This window comes from Xenopus tropicalis, chromosome 5 (assembly GCF_000004195.4).
Source record: "Xenopus tropicalis strain Nigerian chromosome 5, UCB_Xtro_10.0, whole genome shotgun sequence".
Lineage (NCBI taxonomy): Eukaryota > Metazoa > Chordata > Amphibia > Anura > Pipidae > Xenopus > Xenopus tropicalis.
In genome coordinates, this window is record NC_030681.2 from 48,171,927 (window position 1) to 48,191,436 (window position 19,510).

The following is a 19,510-nucleotide window of genomic DNA, read 5'->3' on the forward strand; positions in this document are numbered from 1 at the left end:
TTCACTCAATTCATAAAAACTGCAGCATATATGTAAGCATTTTTAATGTTAAGGAAACAAATGTAGTACTCTTGTAGAATATAAAATCAACATTAATAAACACAAAAATACTTTACATAGAATTTTTACAGTAGCAGACAAACAAATATTTTGTTGTAGCAAAGAACCAATCAACCAAAAAGTTCTAAATGCCTTGTTAGTTTGGACTTTAAGTAAAATACATAGACATACATTTAAATATAATCATGGCTGCTTCCGGTGTTGCTGCCACTTACAAGCTTTGGCATGGAAGCAGTAAAGAGGGGGCTGCTCTTAAAGAGGTGGTTCACCTTGAAGTTAACATTTTGTGTGTTATCGAATGTCCTTTTCTTAGCAACTTTACAATTAGTCTTCATTTTTTAATTCTATAGTTTTTGAATAATTTGCATTTCTCTTCTACAGCTTTCCAGTTTTCAAATGGGGGCCACTGACCCCAGAAGCCAAAAACCTATTCCTCTGTGAATTTACAACTTTTTAATTATTATTGTTACTTTTTATTCCTTATCTATTTAGCCCTCTCTACTATTGTTCTTCCAGTCTCTCATTCAAACAATTACCTGGTAGCTAAGGTAAACAACACCCTAGCAACCAGATAGCTGCTTAAAATTCCAAACTGGAGAGCTGCTGAACAAAGAGCTAAATAATGGAAAAGCCACAACTGATAAAATTCTCAGAATATCAATATTTATGTAATACCAAAAGTTCATTTAAAGGTAAACAACCCTTTTAAAGTACCAGAAGCTGCTTTTTGCCACTACCAATAAGTGGCTGCACCCTGCTGTCTGAGACAGCGTTCTCACCTTGCCTCATAGGAGCGGCCCTGAATATAATACATGTAAACATCACTGCGCCACCACTGCTAAGGAACAAGGAAAAGATCACTGGCACAACATTCGTTTCACAGCAGTTTCATTATTCACGCCTTGCTATATTTTAACTTTTACTTTTTAATAAATAATCTAGCATCTGTGCTCAGTATTTTCCGTAAAACAACAATTTCCTTTAACAACAGAAGCCTAAGGGACACCACCTTTAGATATTTCATATGTGAGCAATGTTTATGGCAGTTAAGATCTTCGCTCTCAACAGTCCCGGGATTATACACTTGCCAAATATCTCTATTATTGTTGACTCATGATCAGTTGTGATCTTCTGCAGTATCCCCTGGGCAGTTCGATTCCATGTCTTCATCATCTAGAATGTTGTAAAAACAGTTTTATGAATTTAATAATAGGAGCATTTAAGTAAATATTTAAATCTGATTAATAATGCATATGTCATATTGAATAATACTTTACACAGCAGGCTGTAGCTTTAAATGCCAAGACATCATGTTTTTGAAACCCTGGAAACTACAATATGCTGCTACTTTGGTGAGTAAATGCATTAAAAAAGTCTTTTTGGCACCAAGGAGTTCCATTTTCTTGGAAGATTTACTGGGAATTCCTGAAAGATCAATATAACGTGCTTTGAGCTCCAAAGCAAACTGCAAGCAGGATTCAAACATCTAGGATAGACATTTAGGGGGGAAAAGATCATTGGTAAATTTACCCTTCTTATTTTCTCCCAAATAAATGCATAAATTACTTTTTAGGTCCTTTAAAATAAACTATATTTCGAATCACTGTCAAAGTTTGTGACATTGATATATAAAACAAAACAGTTATGTAAAATTGGTACCACAGTTTCTGTAGCATTTAAATCTCTATTCAACTGTTGGTACTCCTGTACTGACCACACTGCCACCTTTTTAGGCTAGGTACACACAGTATTCCCAATATGCATTAGGACCTGTCCAGGACTGTAGGGGCTTACTGTACCCAGCCTAAAAAGTGCGGCTTGTACAAGTACAAATGTAACAGGAGTTCAGCAGAGAATTGCAAGCCAAAGGCACTGCAGCAATGGGAAGAAAGTTAATGACAGGGTTTGTCAAGAGGGGGCTGTTCTATAAAACCAACAGGTGTTAGTAATTTCAAATCTGTTGTACAAATGATGCTTTCCTGAGTCAAATCATATTTCCGCATACGAAATATTAAATTATTATCGTAACACAACAACAAAGCTTGTGCTCCACATTTATGTTTAATAAAGGAGACTGTGTGTGTAGTAGTAATAGAAGGCAAATATGCACTGCTAGAGCTAAGGTTAGCGTGCCATAACACAACACTGTACATCTTTACCTTTTCATCTGAAAAATAAATTTAATACATAAAGAAATCTTTATTAAACAGAAAGGTGGACATAACTGTTGGAAGGCATATCTTCCAGAACATCCCTCCCAGCTATAAGAGAAATCTCTTTATAAGTTGTTTTTGGTTTGCTGAAAAATAAATCCTCTGCTATATTGTGGCCAGGTTTGTTTTGCAATGGAGTTGTCCCCCATCAAGGCAAAGGGCTGATTTTTCCTGCAGTGCCAGCCTCAGCTGTTGCTTTTGTACAGCAAAACAAAAACTGATTGTTTTTCACTGTAACAAAAGATGCTGAAAGGAATAAAAATATGTTTCATTTAAATCAGTCAATATTAAGGCAAAGCCATTTACAACTTATTGCTCCTACAAGAACCCATTGCCACACAGTCCTGGCTCTTATGTTTACTTTTAAAAATTCCCCTTTAGCATTCTGTCTGTACATGCACAATTTGTACAGGAGACACTTTTTTTTTTAAAGACAGTTGAAATATATAATCTAAGCCAGTGCCTTCCAACTCTTTTCCATATAGTGGACCAGATATTTACTATACACACTCAGTGGCCAGTTATATGTCAAAAGAGGACGGTGAAGCTCTTGAGTCTGGGGGTCAATAAAATGCCACATCCTGTTGGACAGCCCTGATCTAGGTAAAGGGGGCATAAAGTAATTATGTATCACTGCTGTCAATTAAAATACGACAAACCCAAAGACACATGTAGGAAGATTATTTTAGAGATGGAGAAACATTCAATTGATTTACAAAGTTTCTTTTTTCTTTTTTCCAAGAGATAAAACTTTTGTTTAATTTCTGTTTTACTGATAGCTGCCCTTTAAAGTAAGCCAATGATTTCACACTTTTGATTTCACAGTGCATGGACAGGCTGCCACTTGAGATATGTGAGGACCACATGCTCATAAAGTGACATGTACAGCTCAGTCTTATATACAAATGATGATATAATATAAACAAGTCTGTGGTGTTCTTAAAGTGATAATGTCATGAAAAAAACTACTTTTCAAAATATTAATGTATATAAAGAATATTACCTATAGATTGTGTTGATTTTTTTTACTGATGTATTTGCTTTTGTAAGTAATTGTTACTTGAGGTCTCTAAACCTGATTGTTTTGCCAACCAGATTGTCCTTCTCAACTGGTTTTAGCTTCTAATGTTAAGAGACTGCTGTTGCACAAATATGGCAGCCCCCGTCCCCCAAAGAGGAACATGGGAAATCAGATAAGTAATGAAATAGCATCTGGAAGTACTTTTATGGCCAAATCATGAAGCTCATGCAAAGACAATGTTATGATATATTTAGAAAACAGTTTAATTTCAGGTGTCAGTATCTCTTTAAGCAGTAAGTAATGATGGCAATTACTATCTCCCATATTTAATAAAAGGCACTAAGTTTGCCCAGGAGTAGTAACTAATAACAACCAATAAGATGTTTGCTTTTAAACAGGTGACTACTAGTGCTTCCTGCAGATTGGTTGCTATGGGTTACTGCTCCTGGGAAAACTTAGTGGCTTTTATTACATAACTCCTTATATGTTTAAAACATTCTTCTGTTCCTTCCTATTAATTCATATGTATAGTAAGGTACACTGAAATACTTAATTTTACCTTGATAGGTTGTCCCACACCAGATGCAAAATAGATGTCTTCCTCTCAAATAGCTTGTCAAGATTTGGAGTTTTTCTAATGTCTAGAAGATAAAATTTGTCTTGAGTGACAATTTGTTAAATTTTGCACATAAATAATTTGTATAAATGTACACATTTCTTCATGTACTTAAGGACTTGCATTAACCTCTCGAAGCCTCGGCCTTATTAACATTGATACTGTTTTTATAAGTCCATTTATATTATATGTCAAATATAAAACCACTGATTAACCTTACATAACACGAAATGGGCTGATGGGCTATTAAGTGAAGCTCAGACTATACACTCTGAATTAACTTGGAAGGCCTCCACAGGTACAAAGTGCTGGCACTGAGTCCATAAGACTGGCCAACCTAAAATAATGTGCAATTGAACAATGAAAGAAAAAAAAAGTGTCAGACCACAAATAATGTAAATTAAACAATAAAACTTTTTTAAAAATGATCTTGCCTTAACACCTTTTTCCAGTTGCTGAGTCTAACTGACCCTAGTTGACAGGTGGCATTTTACATTACAGGTTGGGAGATGCAGGATAAAAACCTTACTGACAATTTCAAATAAATTCCATTGCAAACTTTTCTAATTTGTTACTGGCAACAATTGAAAATTCTATTTTTAGGTCAATTTGTTTTACATAAAGGAGTTTATGGCAGATGGATGCACAAGTTGCCAAAGTTGCCATTTTAAAATTGCAATCGAAAATAAATGTGCTCTTTAAAAATTGGAATAATTCTAAATGCATCTGCCCTAAAGTGATGAAAGAAACATTAAATACTTAAAATAAATATCAGAACTCATGTGCAGTGGAGGAACTTACACTTAGCTCTTCTTCTACCAAATCCTCGTCCTCTTCTGTTTCCTCATCTGCTTCCTCATCTGCTTCCTGCTCATTCATTTTTGGCCAATACCAAGCTTCTCGGGGTGTGCTTATGCTCTAAAAAACAATATTCCTTTAGTCAGCATTCGGACACCAAACATTGATGCTTTCTGTTTTTGAACAGCTTATCTATAAACAGACAGATTAAATATAGGTACTAGAATTTAATATATATATATATATTTTTTTTTTTTATCATAGTGTGTGTGTTGTAGAAGCCTTGGACTGTTCCACTGAGACAGAGACTGACAGAGAATGTGAATTATGTATAATTTCTGTAAATTATGTTGGTGCTATATAATTAATCAACTAGTAGTTAGGCAGGTTATATATAGGCATTATGGTTGAACTTGATGGACGTATGTCTTTTTTCAACCCAACTTACTATGTTACTATGTATGTTACTATGTTACTATGAAATATGTATAGATCTGTCAGAGCATTTAAGCCTCTAGTAGCGCCTAAAGGTGGCCTATGGAATACCACCCCCCTCAATCTTCCTCGTTTAGGTTTTTGGCTGCATCACTAGTGCAATAGTTCAGCAATGCAATAGCACTCTCTGCACTAGCAGATCCAAAATTCCAATTTTAAGATTGGAAGACTAAATTACCAGGAACGTCATGGCAACAGTGCACCCCTGATCCCACAGAAAATATTTTTTAATTTAAATGCTATTGCAAGTTGCAACAATCACCAGCATTTTTGTCTCCACAGTCAAAGCCTTTTATAACAGAAATTGTAATTAAATAATTGCTTCAACCTATAGCATGCCAAGTTTTGTTTAAGTTCTTTTAGATCATATTGACACTATTTTAAAAAATATTTGCCATGATCATTGTATGAAACATGGAGGGTACCAGCAATAGACTTGCTCTATATTTCTTTAAAACAAGATATTATTTATTTAAAATGTTTTTCAAAAATGAAAAGAGCTCACCTTCTGTCCATCTAACAACATGCATGCTCTCTGGCTCTTGCTAAGATCAGCTTTCAGTCTGATTTCTTCTCTTTTACTCTTCATTCTCATTCTAACAAACAAAAGAGGTAAAGAAAAAAAAAAGTAAGAACAATAGAAATCACATTTTCAAGTTTTTAAATGAAAATTTTGGGTAAAAATCTGAACTCATAATTTTAACTGCTAATTTATAAATTGGCTTTAACTTGTGGCTCTGCTGCAGTTGTTGAACATCACTCCAAGTATTACCCAAAAGCCAGTTTGCACTGATCACAATGCAGCTTTTTCACCCCCAGAATTGATACATTGATGCTTGTAATGCCTGTTGCTGGTACAATGGCATATGGGGAGTTTTGACCACTGCCAAAAATGGTCATGTCTTAGTCTGCATTCCAGTAGGCCCCCAATAGTTTATCGGGCTCCAAACAGTTGCAGGATGTTCTTCCTCTACTGTTACACCCTGTGGTGGTCAAAATGCCCTCTGTGCCATTAGCCTTAGAAAGGGATAGGAAGGGTTAGTTTAGACAATGTAGACAAATACACTGAACTATATAAATACATAAATTCAGAACCTCTAATGTAATTTTCACTGTCTCTACAAATATCCTGAATATTTAATTAGTCATTTATTTTAAACTCTTTATTTCCAACAGGCAAATTTATCCTTTTAAGGTGCCTAAAGGAGAATAAAGGCATAACTGTTTTTCTGTTAACTGTGAACAGAATGGAGATGATAATATTTGATAATATTTATAGACATAATTTAGTTGCATACTTATGTATATTGGTCTTAACCATTAGCAGTGAGTTCAGGTATTAAGTAACTTAAAGGACAATGAAAGGTTAATATAAATTAAAAGTAAGTCTAAAGGCATTCTTTTTAACTACTTACTGCATATCTAAATTCCCAGATCCCTGCTTGCTTCTCTGAGATATGGTGCTGGCAGCCTACAGCAGTGTGAAGACTACAGTGACATCACTGAAATCTCTCTTCCCTTCCTGTAGGTGCCAGCGGCAGCCATCCTGTTCTCTGAGCATGTGTGTAACTTGATCCTGTCTCCTGTTCTGAGCTACACATGCCCACCAGCCAATCAGAAGCGGATCTGGCAGAGGGGAGGGGGGGGAGGGAATGAAACACATGTGCAGTATGAAGCAAGGAGGGAAAGGAAGGGAGAATACCTTTTTAGAGATGGCTGCCTGTTCTAGAAAATGTGAAGTAAGAGGGACTGAGTAAATATTTGATTAGGTGAGCCAAAAGTGTGGCGTTTTTACTAAACAATAGGAGGACTATTGGGCCGTATGCTTTTTAAATTTTTGACTTGCATTCTCCTTTAAGCAGAAGTTTAAGGCACATTGCAAACAAATCACAACAAAAATAGTGAATCTGAAGCTAACAATCTTATTTCTACTTTATTATGAGGAACCTAAGTCTGTGTAACCCATATCATATCAATAACTATAAAAGTCCATGTTTAAAAGTACCATGTTTTCTTCAAATATATCACATTGTGAAGGAGACCCTGCTTAGGTTATTGGGCAAATGTATATTTAGAGCTGATAAACTAACACAAACACTGTGCAGGACATAATATGGAAAAATTAATTTGTCATATGTTAATTGTTTAAGTTCTACCAGTTTAACATTGTAACATTGATCAATAAACACATACTTTTTGCATAAATTAGCTCTACATGTGAGTTGTGCAAGGAGAAAACTTTTCCTGTCCAGGAGGAACATCAGGACAAGACCAAAGAAGAATTCTTTAACAATGTGCTCTGGACAGGCAAGACAAAGAGGGAATATAACGGTGAAGGTGAAGACCAAAGACAGTATTTCACCAGAAGATCTGGATTCCATCTGTAAAGCATGGTGGTAGAAATGTTATAGTTTGAGGAAGTTTAAAACTCAAATGAAAGTTTTACCATATTTCAACATGGCAAAAACCCTAAAAAATGGAGTAAATCCACCAAGTAATGGTAAAAAATATAGAAAAACGAGAGGTTTCTGGAATGCCCACATCAAAATCCAGATATAAATCTTATTTGGAGGAAGTAATAAAAGCTGGGCATACAAAAACCCCTTAAACATTGTGCACATGAAACAATTCTGCAAGGAGGAACAGGAAAAAGTTTCTTCCAGTCAATGTCAGACACTGGTATACAGTAACGAAACATCTGCCTGAGTTTGTTTCTGGGCAATACCAAGTATACAAGCCAGGTGTGTACTTACTTTTTTCCACAGAAGGAAATTGCATTTCTGTTATATATGTTTATTTGTTATATATGTTTTATAGATTTTGTGGAATAAATAATTTCACAGTAAAGGTTAGGGTTTTTTTTTTGTTCAATTACTTGTGTTCAATCAACTTTTTCTTTATATACTGTTTGAATGAAGATCAAATATTGATATGTTCACATATGTTAAAAAAGAAAAAAAAACTTTACATGAATTATACTTACTTTATCTCATGACTGTATGATAGATTATAAAGACATGTAAGCATAATGATTCCCACATGATTTATGAAATTTAAGAAAATGTACACCTACAGATATTACATGTAACTCAGAAAGCTTTACTATAGTAGGTGTCAATTTTAAACCATAGCGAAATGTATTTTGTGCCACAATAATATTTTCACTACTTTCAACGTATTTCATTTAAAAAATCCCCTAAGCAAATACTATACTGTTATAATGTTAAAGATGCCAAAGATAAAAAACTGAGGTGTGTAACACTACAAGAAGTCTGAGGCTGTAGGCTAAACACACTGATCTCATAAAACATCTGAAAGGAATGAATGAAGAAAATGTGAATAAACACAGAGGAGAGCACCTTCATGCAGATTATCTGCTAAAAATACTTTTATTTCAAGTCACTATTTCAAGCAAATGTGAAATATGTTGAAAAAAAAAAATCTCCTATTGGTGCAAAGAATACACTCTATAAAAGCCAGTTGTTGCTACGGTTTTGCAGAAAAAGTGTTCTAATAAATATTCGAGTGGCCCTCCTGCTCCCATTACCCCGTTATATTGAAACTACCGTGAGCCAAGGTTTAACAATAGCTGAAAGTCTGCAGTTAAATATATTTTGTTGCCTGTTAGGTACAAGATGAACAAATGTCTTATATTTGTCTTTCCATTATCTCAGCATTTTCTGTTCTGAGGAATAAAAGGCTGATTTTACCTTTAACCTAAAAGAATAGTCTACATTGCCTAAAATTGAAGATGCTGACATTATGTCAAAATCCAATATTGTTGCCAAGGGAGATGTAATATTTTGATCTCTCTCTTTTTCTAATACTTGCAGAGTTTCAAGGGCATTCAGCTTCAAAAAGTGTGGAAATCAAACATACAACAGGGTTTACTAAAGGGGCACTTCTGTAAATAAATCATTCTTTTACTGTCAGCAAGTCAAGAATGTTTTATTGGCAACTCTGCTTTTCATTTTGAGCAAAGAATAATAATTAAATAACACAGAAAACTTATGTAAGTGTGTGCAAAATACAAATAGCAGTTGTTGTATATACAACTACACAACAATCTTGAGCAGGAGACCAAGGCAAAAAGTATCCAGAAAATGAGATAATGCAGAAACTATCCTGAAGTAAATGTGGTTAGATTTTGATGCACAGGTACTATATACTGCTCAATAGTCATACCACAATCTTGGGACATGTCCCTTGTCACATTTTTGTCTTGATAATTAAAGGACTAAAGTGTTTGTCTTGTGCCCCTCCTATTTTCACCCCATGGACCCCTTTGTCTATTCAACTTTTAGTCATCTTTTTAGGGTGAAAATGCACGGGCCGAGTAGTCACTGCGGCTAATGTGTTGCGAATTGTCACCAGGACTTTTCCGAAAGCGCAGCGACTAATCGCCCTGTGTGTCTTCGCCCTTAATGAACAAAGGCCTGTCAGCCTGGAAGGCCCCCTGATCAGTGGGTTCATCTGAATATTCTGTGCAACCCTATCAGACAGTTCATTCCTGTACTTATATAAACAAGATCAATTTGTGTTCTGTGCTGATCGTTAAAGGTCTGATCTTTTATAGCGCAATTTGTGCATCAACTTGTGGGGCAATACTGAACCAAGATGGAGTTGATAGCTCCTCGGGATGATCAGTTGCTCATCCCACACCCTAGTCTAAGTGCAGTCAGCTTAAGCCGGGAAACCCATTATCCAGAAAGTTCAGAATTACGGAAAGGCCATCTACCATAGACTCCATTTTAATCAAATAATTCACATTTTTAAAAATTATTTCCTTTTTTCTCTGTAATAATAAAGCAATACCTTGTACTTAATCCCAACTAAGATATAATTAATCCTTTTGGAGGCAAAAAAAATCCTATTGGATTTAATTCATGTTTAAATAATGTTTTTAGCAGACTTTAGGTAGAAGATCCAAATTACGGAAAGACCCCTTATCCGGAAAACACCAAGTCCCGAGCATTCTGGATAATGGGTCCCATGCCTGTATATATATATATATATATATATATATATATATATATATATATATATATATATATATATATATATATATCTCATATAGTATTATGCCATTTGTTCTCTCTACTTTCTTGGGGGTTCAGATGATGGGAGTTCAGATTTACTCCAATATGTATTTTTCTAGATACATTTAGTTTTGTATTTACTTAGATCTCCTTCCAGAATTTCCATCCTCTGGGGCATCCCCACCAAATATGATAAACGAAACGTGCCCCCCTAATTGCAGGCTCTAAAGTATAATGGATTGATCTGTGCATAGATATATAAAGCTTTGCTGTAAATTATGCTCTGTAGAGTATCTTGACTGCCTCTGCCCTTAAGGATACATTTATATTTTAACACTGTATTTGTATTTAACCTATCCAGCGGTGCCTCAGGGGTCCTAGCCACCTGAGGTGGCCAAGTTGATGCCGCCCCCCTTACACTCCCCGCATTTAGCTTTTTCGCATCAAAGTGGGGTGAGGGGGGGCGTATCGCTAGTGCAAAGAGCGCAATAATGCTCACTGTGCTAAAAAAGCTGAAATTCCGATTTTAAAATCATAATTTTGGGTCTTAAAGTTACCAGGAGCAGCTTTTCCCAGCCCTGGTAACTTGATGGGCGCTGCCACCTGAGGTGAGTTTCTCAACTCTCCTCATGGCAGCAGTGCCCCTGAACCTATACATTTGGATAACAACTCTCACGTTTGCTTAAGCTTTTTAATGTTGTGTGTCTGGGCGGAGTTCATAATTGACGGGGAGTTTAAATGTCCTTTAAAATATAACTGCTAATTTGAATTAGACACTAAATACAAATACTTAGCAAGCTTACCACAATTTAAAATCATAGAGAGTTCATTACCTGAAGTCATCAGCTGCCTGCTCTTCATCATGTTTCCTCATCTGAATCTTCCTCCTATAACTTTCAAGGTTCTCCTCTGCTTTCCTTTTTTTCATTTCTTCATGGCCAATGCCACTGCGGCCTGTAAGTAATTACAACACAGAGTTTAACTTTAGCATTTCGATAAAAATTTTAGAGGCAATGATTTCTATTAGAAGGCCATAATATTTTGATTACAATCATGAAACTCTAGCCACATAAGAACTCTGAATGACAGGCCTATTGCAAGCTGCATTTGCTCTCACTTTCTGTGATACAGCATTCAAATTTTATTTATTATAGGTATGCAGGTTATCCAGAAACCCATTATCCAGAAAGGTACGAAGCTTATGGGAAGGTCATCTACAGCAGACTCCATTTTAATCAAATAATTCAAATATATTTCCCTTTTCTCTGTAATTAAAGTACAGTACATTGCACTTGTTCCTTACTGAGATATAATTAATCCTCATTAGATGTAAAACAGTCCTAATTTATTTAATGTTTAATTAACTTCTTAGTAGATTTAAAGTATAGATTTGAAGTATAGATCCAAATTACAGAAAGAAAAAACAGGTTCCAAGCATTCTGAATAACAGGTCCCATATCTGTATATACTATTGAATTTGTTATTAACATGCCTACCTGATTATTTCCATGTTGTCTCAAAGAACAATTCACTTAGTGTGCTATTGATAACTGAATAGTGTTCTATACAGATAGATGCTGCTTATGTAACTAGTAGCCAACAATTATATAACACTTTATTGTACAGATATCTAGAGTGTCTGGAACCTATATACTTTAATTAAGGGAATTAGAGGCTTGTTAACTAAGACTGTGATAATTCACCACATCCCATACAGAGAGGAGCATGTGAAGCTGCCCAGGTTGCTACATTAAGCTGGAGAGTGAGTTGATGTATATTATAGACTGTGAATCCTGCCTTTAGAGAAACACATACAGCCATGTACTAAATTATTTAAAACAAACCACTTTGGAGTGCTCTAACATGGCAAATAATAAGAACTAATATGAACCCACAGTGCAGCGTGCTTCAGTACAAGAAACTGACATGTGCATGGTCTGCAGCACTAATGAAAGTTGCACAGTTTGCAATTATGCAAAAGTTAGGCTGAAAGAGAGATAGGGAGTAAAAAAGAAAATGCAGATCAGAAAACAACCAATACTGGAAACTAAACATTTTGCAAATCATTAAGGGGCCTAATTATTATTCTGTCTAAAAAAAAAAAAACAGTAACCAATACACCGCACATCACGTGTAAAAAATGGCATACTGTGCATTGATTATAAGTGATGGTGTGTAAAATTCCTGTGTAGGTGAAAGAAGCTGCTTGAAAATGATATGGGAAAATACAGCATTCAGCCATCATGTTTTTTTTTTTTCAGCAATGGACTTTACTTGCCAATTACATTTCTCACTGACTTAGAATTGCTTTTTTCAATTGATTATGCAAGGTCTGTAGTGGTGTAAACTAATTGCATCAAATACAGTGATCAGGCATTGTAAAATAAAACACACTTTCATAAATTAGCCATTAATTTTAAAAAGCTTTCTTCACCCTTTATCTGACATTATTAATTTTACACAATTTGATAAACAGACCCCCTTGGTGAATGCAAACCTATTGTGTATTGTATTGCTTTTAGGGGAATATATGTTTGTGAAGTTACATGCAGACTGTAGTTAACTCACCTGTTTTAATGTTCAGAGGGATTGGTTCAACAATGCCATCACCTGGAGAAAAAAAGAAAAATAATTCATTTTGTAATATAAGATTATTATGCAGTACCAAATCAAAAAATTAAACCCCAAAAAAGTGTAGAATTGATTAAAAATATAAAGAAATGCATGTAAATACAACTCTAAATACAAATTAAACTATATAAACATGTAATGCTATATATTTCAGATATATAATGTTAAAACCAAAATCACAGTCTCCAGTCCATCAAGAATGCATTACTTTTTATTGATATTGGAAAAGCAAATAACTAAATGCAAGTGGCAAACACATGGTATATGCAGACTAATCAGTAATTCTGACATATTGAGCAGTGTCTAGCTAGCTGTTTTACACCACCGTTAAAAAGGCGTGGTCACCTTTAAATTAACTTTTAGTATGATGTATACAGCTTTCCAGTTTCTTGAATTTCAGCAGCTATCTGGGTGCTAGGGTCCAGTTTATCATAGCATCCAGTTGATAGCTTAAGTGAAAGACTGGAAGATGAAGAAAATAGATTGTATCCTCACATAGCAATATTTTTTAATTTCCAGACAACCAGGGAGCATTTTAAATTTGAAGATGTAAAGAAGCAGAAAAGGGAGATGGAAGAGGAATAGTTAAATATTCAAATAATAAAAAACCACCTAAAAAGTACATTTTATAACATACTACAACTTAACAGGTCAACTACCCCTTGAGTCAGTATCCCCACTGCAGTAAGAGAATATGTTAATTCAAAATGACTGGAGATTTTGGGTGGGGTATTCAGGTTTATGTTACATTGCAAGCTCTTTGGGAAGGGCCCTCTTTACCTCTTATATCAGTTATTGGTTGCTTTGTTTGTAAATCTGTATGTTCAAAGTATGCAAAGTACACTTTATAATTAAATGTTCCACATTCACCAAGACTGTTCTCACCAATCTTATTTATGGATTTAATTTACTTAGATGGAAACTAGGAAAACTGAGTATTGAGCAGTCCAACAACTCCCCAAACTAGGATTGATATAAGTTTATTATAATCAAAAAGCCTGCTTTATTTCACTACAGTCAATACATTCATTTTGAAACTATGGTAGAACTTTTAACTAAACATTAATATATTAAGACAGCGAATCTCAGTATTGCAGCTGTGCTTTAAAAACTGTTTCCCCTCTGCTTGCCACTTTGCTTACTTTTGTAGCTGTACAACTCTGCTAATTAACTCTCAGAAGGCCCTATTTCACCGCAAAACTGTAAACAATAGAATCCCTGTGGCTCCCTCAAAGAAGCCACTGGCAGTCAGGGTCTTAACAGCAACTATGTTATAAAGTTTGCCCAGACAATAGTGTAGTGATCAGAAAGAAGCAGATACAGCACAGTAATGATCAAAAACACACTTGTAAAAAAAATCAGCTTCAGTCCATACAGTATATGCAGAACAGCTGAAAAGATGATGCATTTGTTAACCCTATGGATGTTTTTCAGAATAGATTCTACTGCACAAACAGCCAAACAATTTACATTTCCTATTTTAATGTAGCTTACATAACAAACTTCACGAGTTTATTTGCTGTGCTTCAACAAATCTTTATCTTTCCGTCACTTATACTAAAATCTGCTTAAAGGGGAACTGTCACTGATATAAACATGTACTTCAACTGTAGTGGATGCTTTATAATTATTCTCCACAAACTGGGTTTCTTTATTGTTCTTAACATTTTGTGATATAAGTGGTTTCTAACTATTAGGGTTATGTAATAAAAGGTGCAAAGTTTGCTTCAAATATAGTTGCCTATAGCAACCAATTGGCAAGTAGGATTTACTGGTCCTATAGTTAAAAGCAAACATCTTTTTGGTTGCTATGGGTTACTGCACCTACATACTGAGTGCCTTTTATTACATATATATATGGTTTTGTATCAAAGACATCAACTGCCAGATTTTTATACTAGAGACAGTTCCATCCCACTAAGGGTTCTCTAACCCAATGGCGTAATTGAAATGGCTTTTTTGGAGGATCATAGATCTTGCCATTAGCCTTGCAGGGCTACTGCTCACATTCAGATACTTTAAACTACAACATAACAGTAACAATGTATATGTCAAGAAGGATGAAGATACATTTATAGCAGAACCAAGAAATTACCTCTCCACGCATCAAAAAAGTGAACGATAACACTACACTGCTATCTGTAAGAATTGGTATGACAGCTCTATGCCTTTAGTACAAAAACATAACTCAAAAGCTAGAAGCTATTTTATGAAGCAACTTTTCCTTTATGGGTTAAATATATTTCATATGCTCTGTGTTTTAACAGTCACATATATTCTTATAGTGTAGGACAAACAAAACCCTTAAAACCACGATAAGTATATATGAGTCTAACATAAAGGTAAAAACCTAGGCTCAAAGCTATCAATTTATTTAAGTTACTCATAATATCTTGAAAGCTTCCTTAGAACAAGCTGAAGGCCTATATAAACTATAGATAGAGTTCTAGCATCTTAAAAAGCAGCTAATTTACCTAGAACAAACAATATTTCAATTAAATAAAACATCATAAAAATTTCATCCTATAAAAGAAATCAGCCCCCAGCTGTTCTCATTTCATTTAGACTAATGGCACTTGTGGTATTTTCTCACACTTGCCATGTGCCCCATTAGCCTTAACCAGTACTTTAACAATAAAGTCAATTAAATGATTAAATAATTTGATTATCAGTTAATTTTTTAGTATTACCAGTTACTTAGATATATTAGTTCCTGGCAATGAACTAGTTTAATGGTGGCTGAGGCGATTGCTAGAGAAATGCCAGCAAATGACAATAACTAATATATGAAATTGTAACCGTTTTAAAATACAAACACAAAGCTATATTTACAATTAAGAGGAGTATGCAGGTCTTAAAGGAGAAGGAAAGTCATTTTGGTATTTTACTGCCAACAGATTTGCCACATTAGTGCCACCTAGAATGCTATATTTATTCTGCAGAAAGCATTACCATACCTGAGTAAAGAGCCCTAGAAGCTTTCTCTAATTGTAGATAACATTTTAGATCACACAATCCTAAGGCTAATGCCAGACATGGCATTTGGTGTATATGTTTTCGGCAAGCCAAGCGATTTTCAGCTTGCCGAAAATATACGCCAAATGCCACGTCTAGCATTAGCCTAAGGGTGGGCGGAGTGAGTTTTATGAATTCTTAAGGGAACAGGAGAGAGGAAGCCAGATACCCTAAGATGTTTACAAAAAAGGAGACAAGAAATCCTGTGTTTCTTTTGATAGAGGACTTTTCTGTGAGTGCTTATGGCTATTTACATAGGCCTTTCTGATAAAGCTTACTTAGTTTTTACCTTTTCTTCTTACAGGATACCCCAAAATTCATGCAGATGGGGCCTTTTATTTTTTTGTAGTTGGGCTTTGGCTCATAAACTTAAGCCCCTGGTTGATTATATATGATGGTAACTAAATTAAATATTTTTGGTAGCTTCTTATTACTACAAAAAAAAGTCAGACATTTTCAGACATTTAAATGGTAAAATAGACCACTAGTGGAGATGACAGCTGGATTTGTGAGCTTTATGAACAACAGATCAAGAACCTGTTTATTTTTTGCAAGCATTATTTTTAAAGCAGTGAAGATTTTATCTTCTTTACATTTATAATAATGTTACCAAATTCTGAAAAATGGCATGAGAAATGCATCTATCGCTAAGGTATGTATTTCAGACATAATTAACCCCAAGCACAAAAGAAGCATAACAATTGGGCAAGGCTATGCCCCAAAAAACACTAGCTGTAAATATACACGTGCAGGCACCAATAATTTTTTACCATACCTTTTTTTCCAAGTGCTTGTCCCTTTTTGTAGCCCATCTTTTGCAGTAAAGCAAAGCCCTTGTTTTCATTTCCCAGAGCCTCATTAAGCTTGGTATCTCTTTTTTCTTTTTCCACATCTTTTAGTTTTTGTTGTCTGTTTTTTATGTTTGCTTCCTTATGTTTTTCCTCTTTCTCATAACATTCTTTCACCCTCCTTGGCATAGACATGCCTGGCCTGACATCCTGTCTAAAAAAAAAAGAAGATAAACTTCAAAAAGATATATATTGTTCACAAATATGAGCATACAGATCATTACTAAGGGGCCTTAATAATAAGAACAAAAAAGTTATGTTAAACACTGGTGAGAAAATATTGTTGTATTTAATTGGGTGTGTCACCCACCCTGACTGTATTTTTGGAAGAGACATCTTGCAGCTTATTTACAACAGAAGAAATCTTTAAGAAATATCTCCATCACTTCTAGTGGAGTAGACATAGTCCCAATATGCTCTTTTATATGAAAAACAAGCATAATTCACAAATATATGCATTCCGTAAAAAAAACACAGAGTAGGAATCTCATGATGTTTTTCTACCTGAACAAAACAACACCTAAATCTTCAGTTTACAGCTGGTACGTTTAAATGCGGGTGAGATGTATGATGAGCTTTGTTGTAACCGTAAGAATAACAATAATTTTAATGAGAGTTTGGTGGTTTATTTGCCAATTGTATAAGCTGAACTAAGTAGTATGTTGACTGCTATGAGACCCCTTACCGCAAAAATAAGGGAGAATATCAACAGCATAAAGGTTGGAAATGAGCATGCGCTGGTGGCAAACTCTGAAACTTTAAAAGCATTTGAAACTCTGTAATGAGTGTAAAGTTAATAAACTTTCTATTAACATTATAACAGTTTCCATGGGCCTACATAAGAATATTTGCATGCCAGCCTAGGGCATGCTAAAATTAAATTGATTCATAAATGATGTACATGTCAGCTTTTGGAGTTAAATTAGGTTTTTATTTGAGCAGCTATGCATAAATTAATAGGTAGGGACAGTGGAAAAGAGTGAACTAATATTTTGGTAATAATGTAACATTTGTTTTAAAGCAATTAATTATTACTTATACCTTACTACAACAAACTGAATCCAATCAAATGATGACTGAAACTTTGGTCAGGTTCCTTTAGGAAATGTGATGAGTAAACTATAAATAAAGCTAATGGTGATTAGTGCCATCTGTGTTTTTTATAAGGAAAATTTTATACAGTAATATAGTAATTACTGCCGGAGCCTTTGAGAAAGTGTGGGGAGACTAAGCGCAACAGGCTTTGCAGTGTTGTTTTAACAGAATAATGGGTTTCAGTTATAAAACTACAGAGTCTGTGACTTGGTGTGCACCTACTCCCAAAACCTATGAGCTCAGGGCAGATGAACCCTGGGCTCGACTACTGATCAGGTGAGCTGTCAAATCTTGGATGTTCCAGTGCTGTCCTATCCTAAGCTCTGAGTCAGGTATCAAGTCTGTGACTATGTAAACCTTAAAGGACATGTCAACCCCAAAAATAATTTTGCCAAATAAAAGAAAATGTAATTCTAAGCAACTTGCAATATACATTTATTACATAATTAGAATGGTTTGTGAGTTATTTGTATATATAACTTCTAGTAAAAGGAGTGTCTGCCTGTCCTTTTTTATTTCCTGCCATGGTGGCTCTCTTGACTCTTGAAACAACGTAACACAGGGCAGCAGATTGACAGACCTGTCTTGCTGGAGGAGACTGACCTTTGCAACATTGTTTAAAAAGTCATAACCAGGAGTTCAGCTGCTTTCAATAGCAATTACACTTACAAATAACTTTTAAAGCACTAATAATGTTTAATTAATTGATACAGGAAAGTTGCTTAGAATTATGTTTTCTTTTATTTGGCAAAAAAATATTTTTGGGGTTGACAAGTCCTTTAATTTCAAATCTTTAGCTTAGATGTTCAAACTATCTGCCTGGAAAGAGGACTGGAACAAAAATCCTTCATAGTGTGTATACATGAAAGTTAAACAAAATAAGGCAAATAAAAAAAAAAAAATCCCCATTATTCAACATCTCCTAGATAGTAAGCTCTTTAGGTTCTACAAGCTCCTTCCTCTTGTCTCTGTAACACTTAGTGCTTAATCTTTAATGTAATTGTACTTTGTATTTATTATTTTATTTTTACCTTTTTGTCCTGTTAACTTATTGTTCTGCTTTACAGTGCTGTGTGCATAAGTAGCACAATAAAAACATGCACACACGTAATCTCTATGTTTGGTGTATAATCTCATTTATTGTACAGAACAGCAAAATATAACAGTATTTTATAAACACATGTTAATAATAATAATTGCGAAATGTACCAAAAGCAGCAATGGCTAACATGAACTTATACTGAACTACAACTCCCATCTTCCCTTTAGACAGTTGTAGCTGAACAACAGATGAAAGGCTGAAGATCAGGGGCATCCCTAAAGAATATATCGAATATATTTACTAATTGTACAGCGGCCCCTTCTGGCACTCATGACCCGGGCAAAATACTTTCTCTACTACCATAAAAACAGTCCTGAGATTTACAATAGGAAAGACTTTATATAAATGTTGTCATCTTACAGCGAGTTAATAAAAGCATCAGACATGTAGTCTTCCTCCTCTTCCTCCATGGCAGCGAATTTCAAGGTGCCGCAAACACAATCCTACCCAAGCTCACAGGAAGCCGCACGGACACTTAAACATGTTGCACAAAGAGCAACCAAGAACAAAGTCCTCACTCAATTTTTTTCCTTTCACACCCATCCTTATGTCATCAGTAAGACCAATTGAAAACCTA

General features: G+C 34.9%; 1 protein-coding gene across 1 annotated transcript; it reads right to left on the minus strand.

Moving 5' to 3' along the window:
• Window positions 1-27: 27 nt before the first annotated feature.
• Window positions 28-19,401, minus strand: gpatch11 (G-patch domain containing 11). The gene is made up of 8 exons (NM_001005035.1): window positions 19,294-19,401; window positions 16,664-16,890; window positions 12,811-12,852; window positions 11,076-11,196; window positions 5,709-5,799; window positions 4,712-4,828; window positions 3,854-3,935; window positions 28-1,233 (listed from the first exon to the last, which is right to left on the minus strand). The coding sequence occupies exons 1-8, from the start codon at window positions 19,341-19,343 to the stop codon at window positions 1,178-1,180; spliced, it is 786 nt and encodes a 261-aa protein (NP_001005035.1). The 5' UTR covers window positions 19,344-19,401; the 3' UTR covers window positions 28-1,177.
• Window positions 19,402-19,510: the final 109 nt, after the last annotated feature.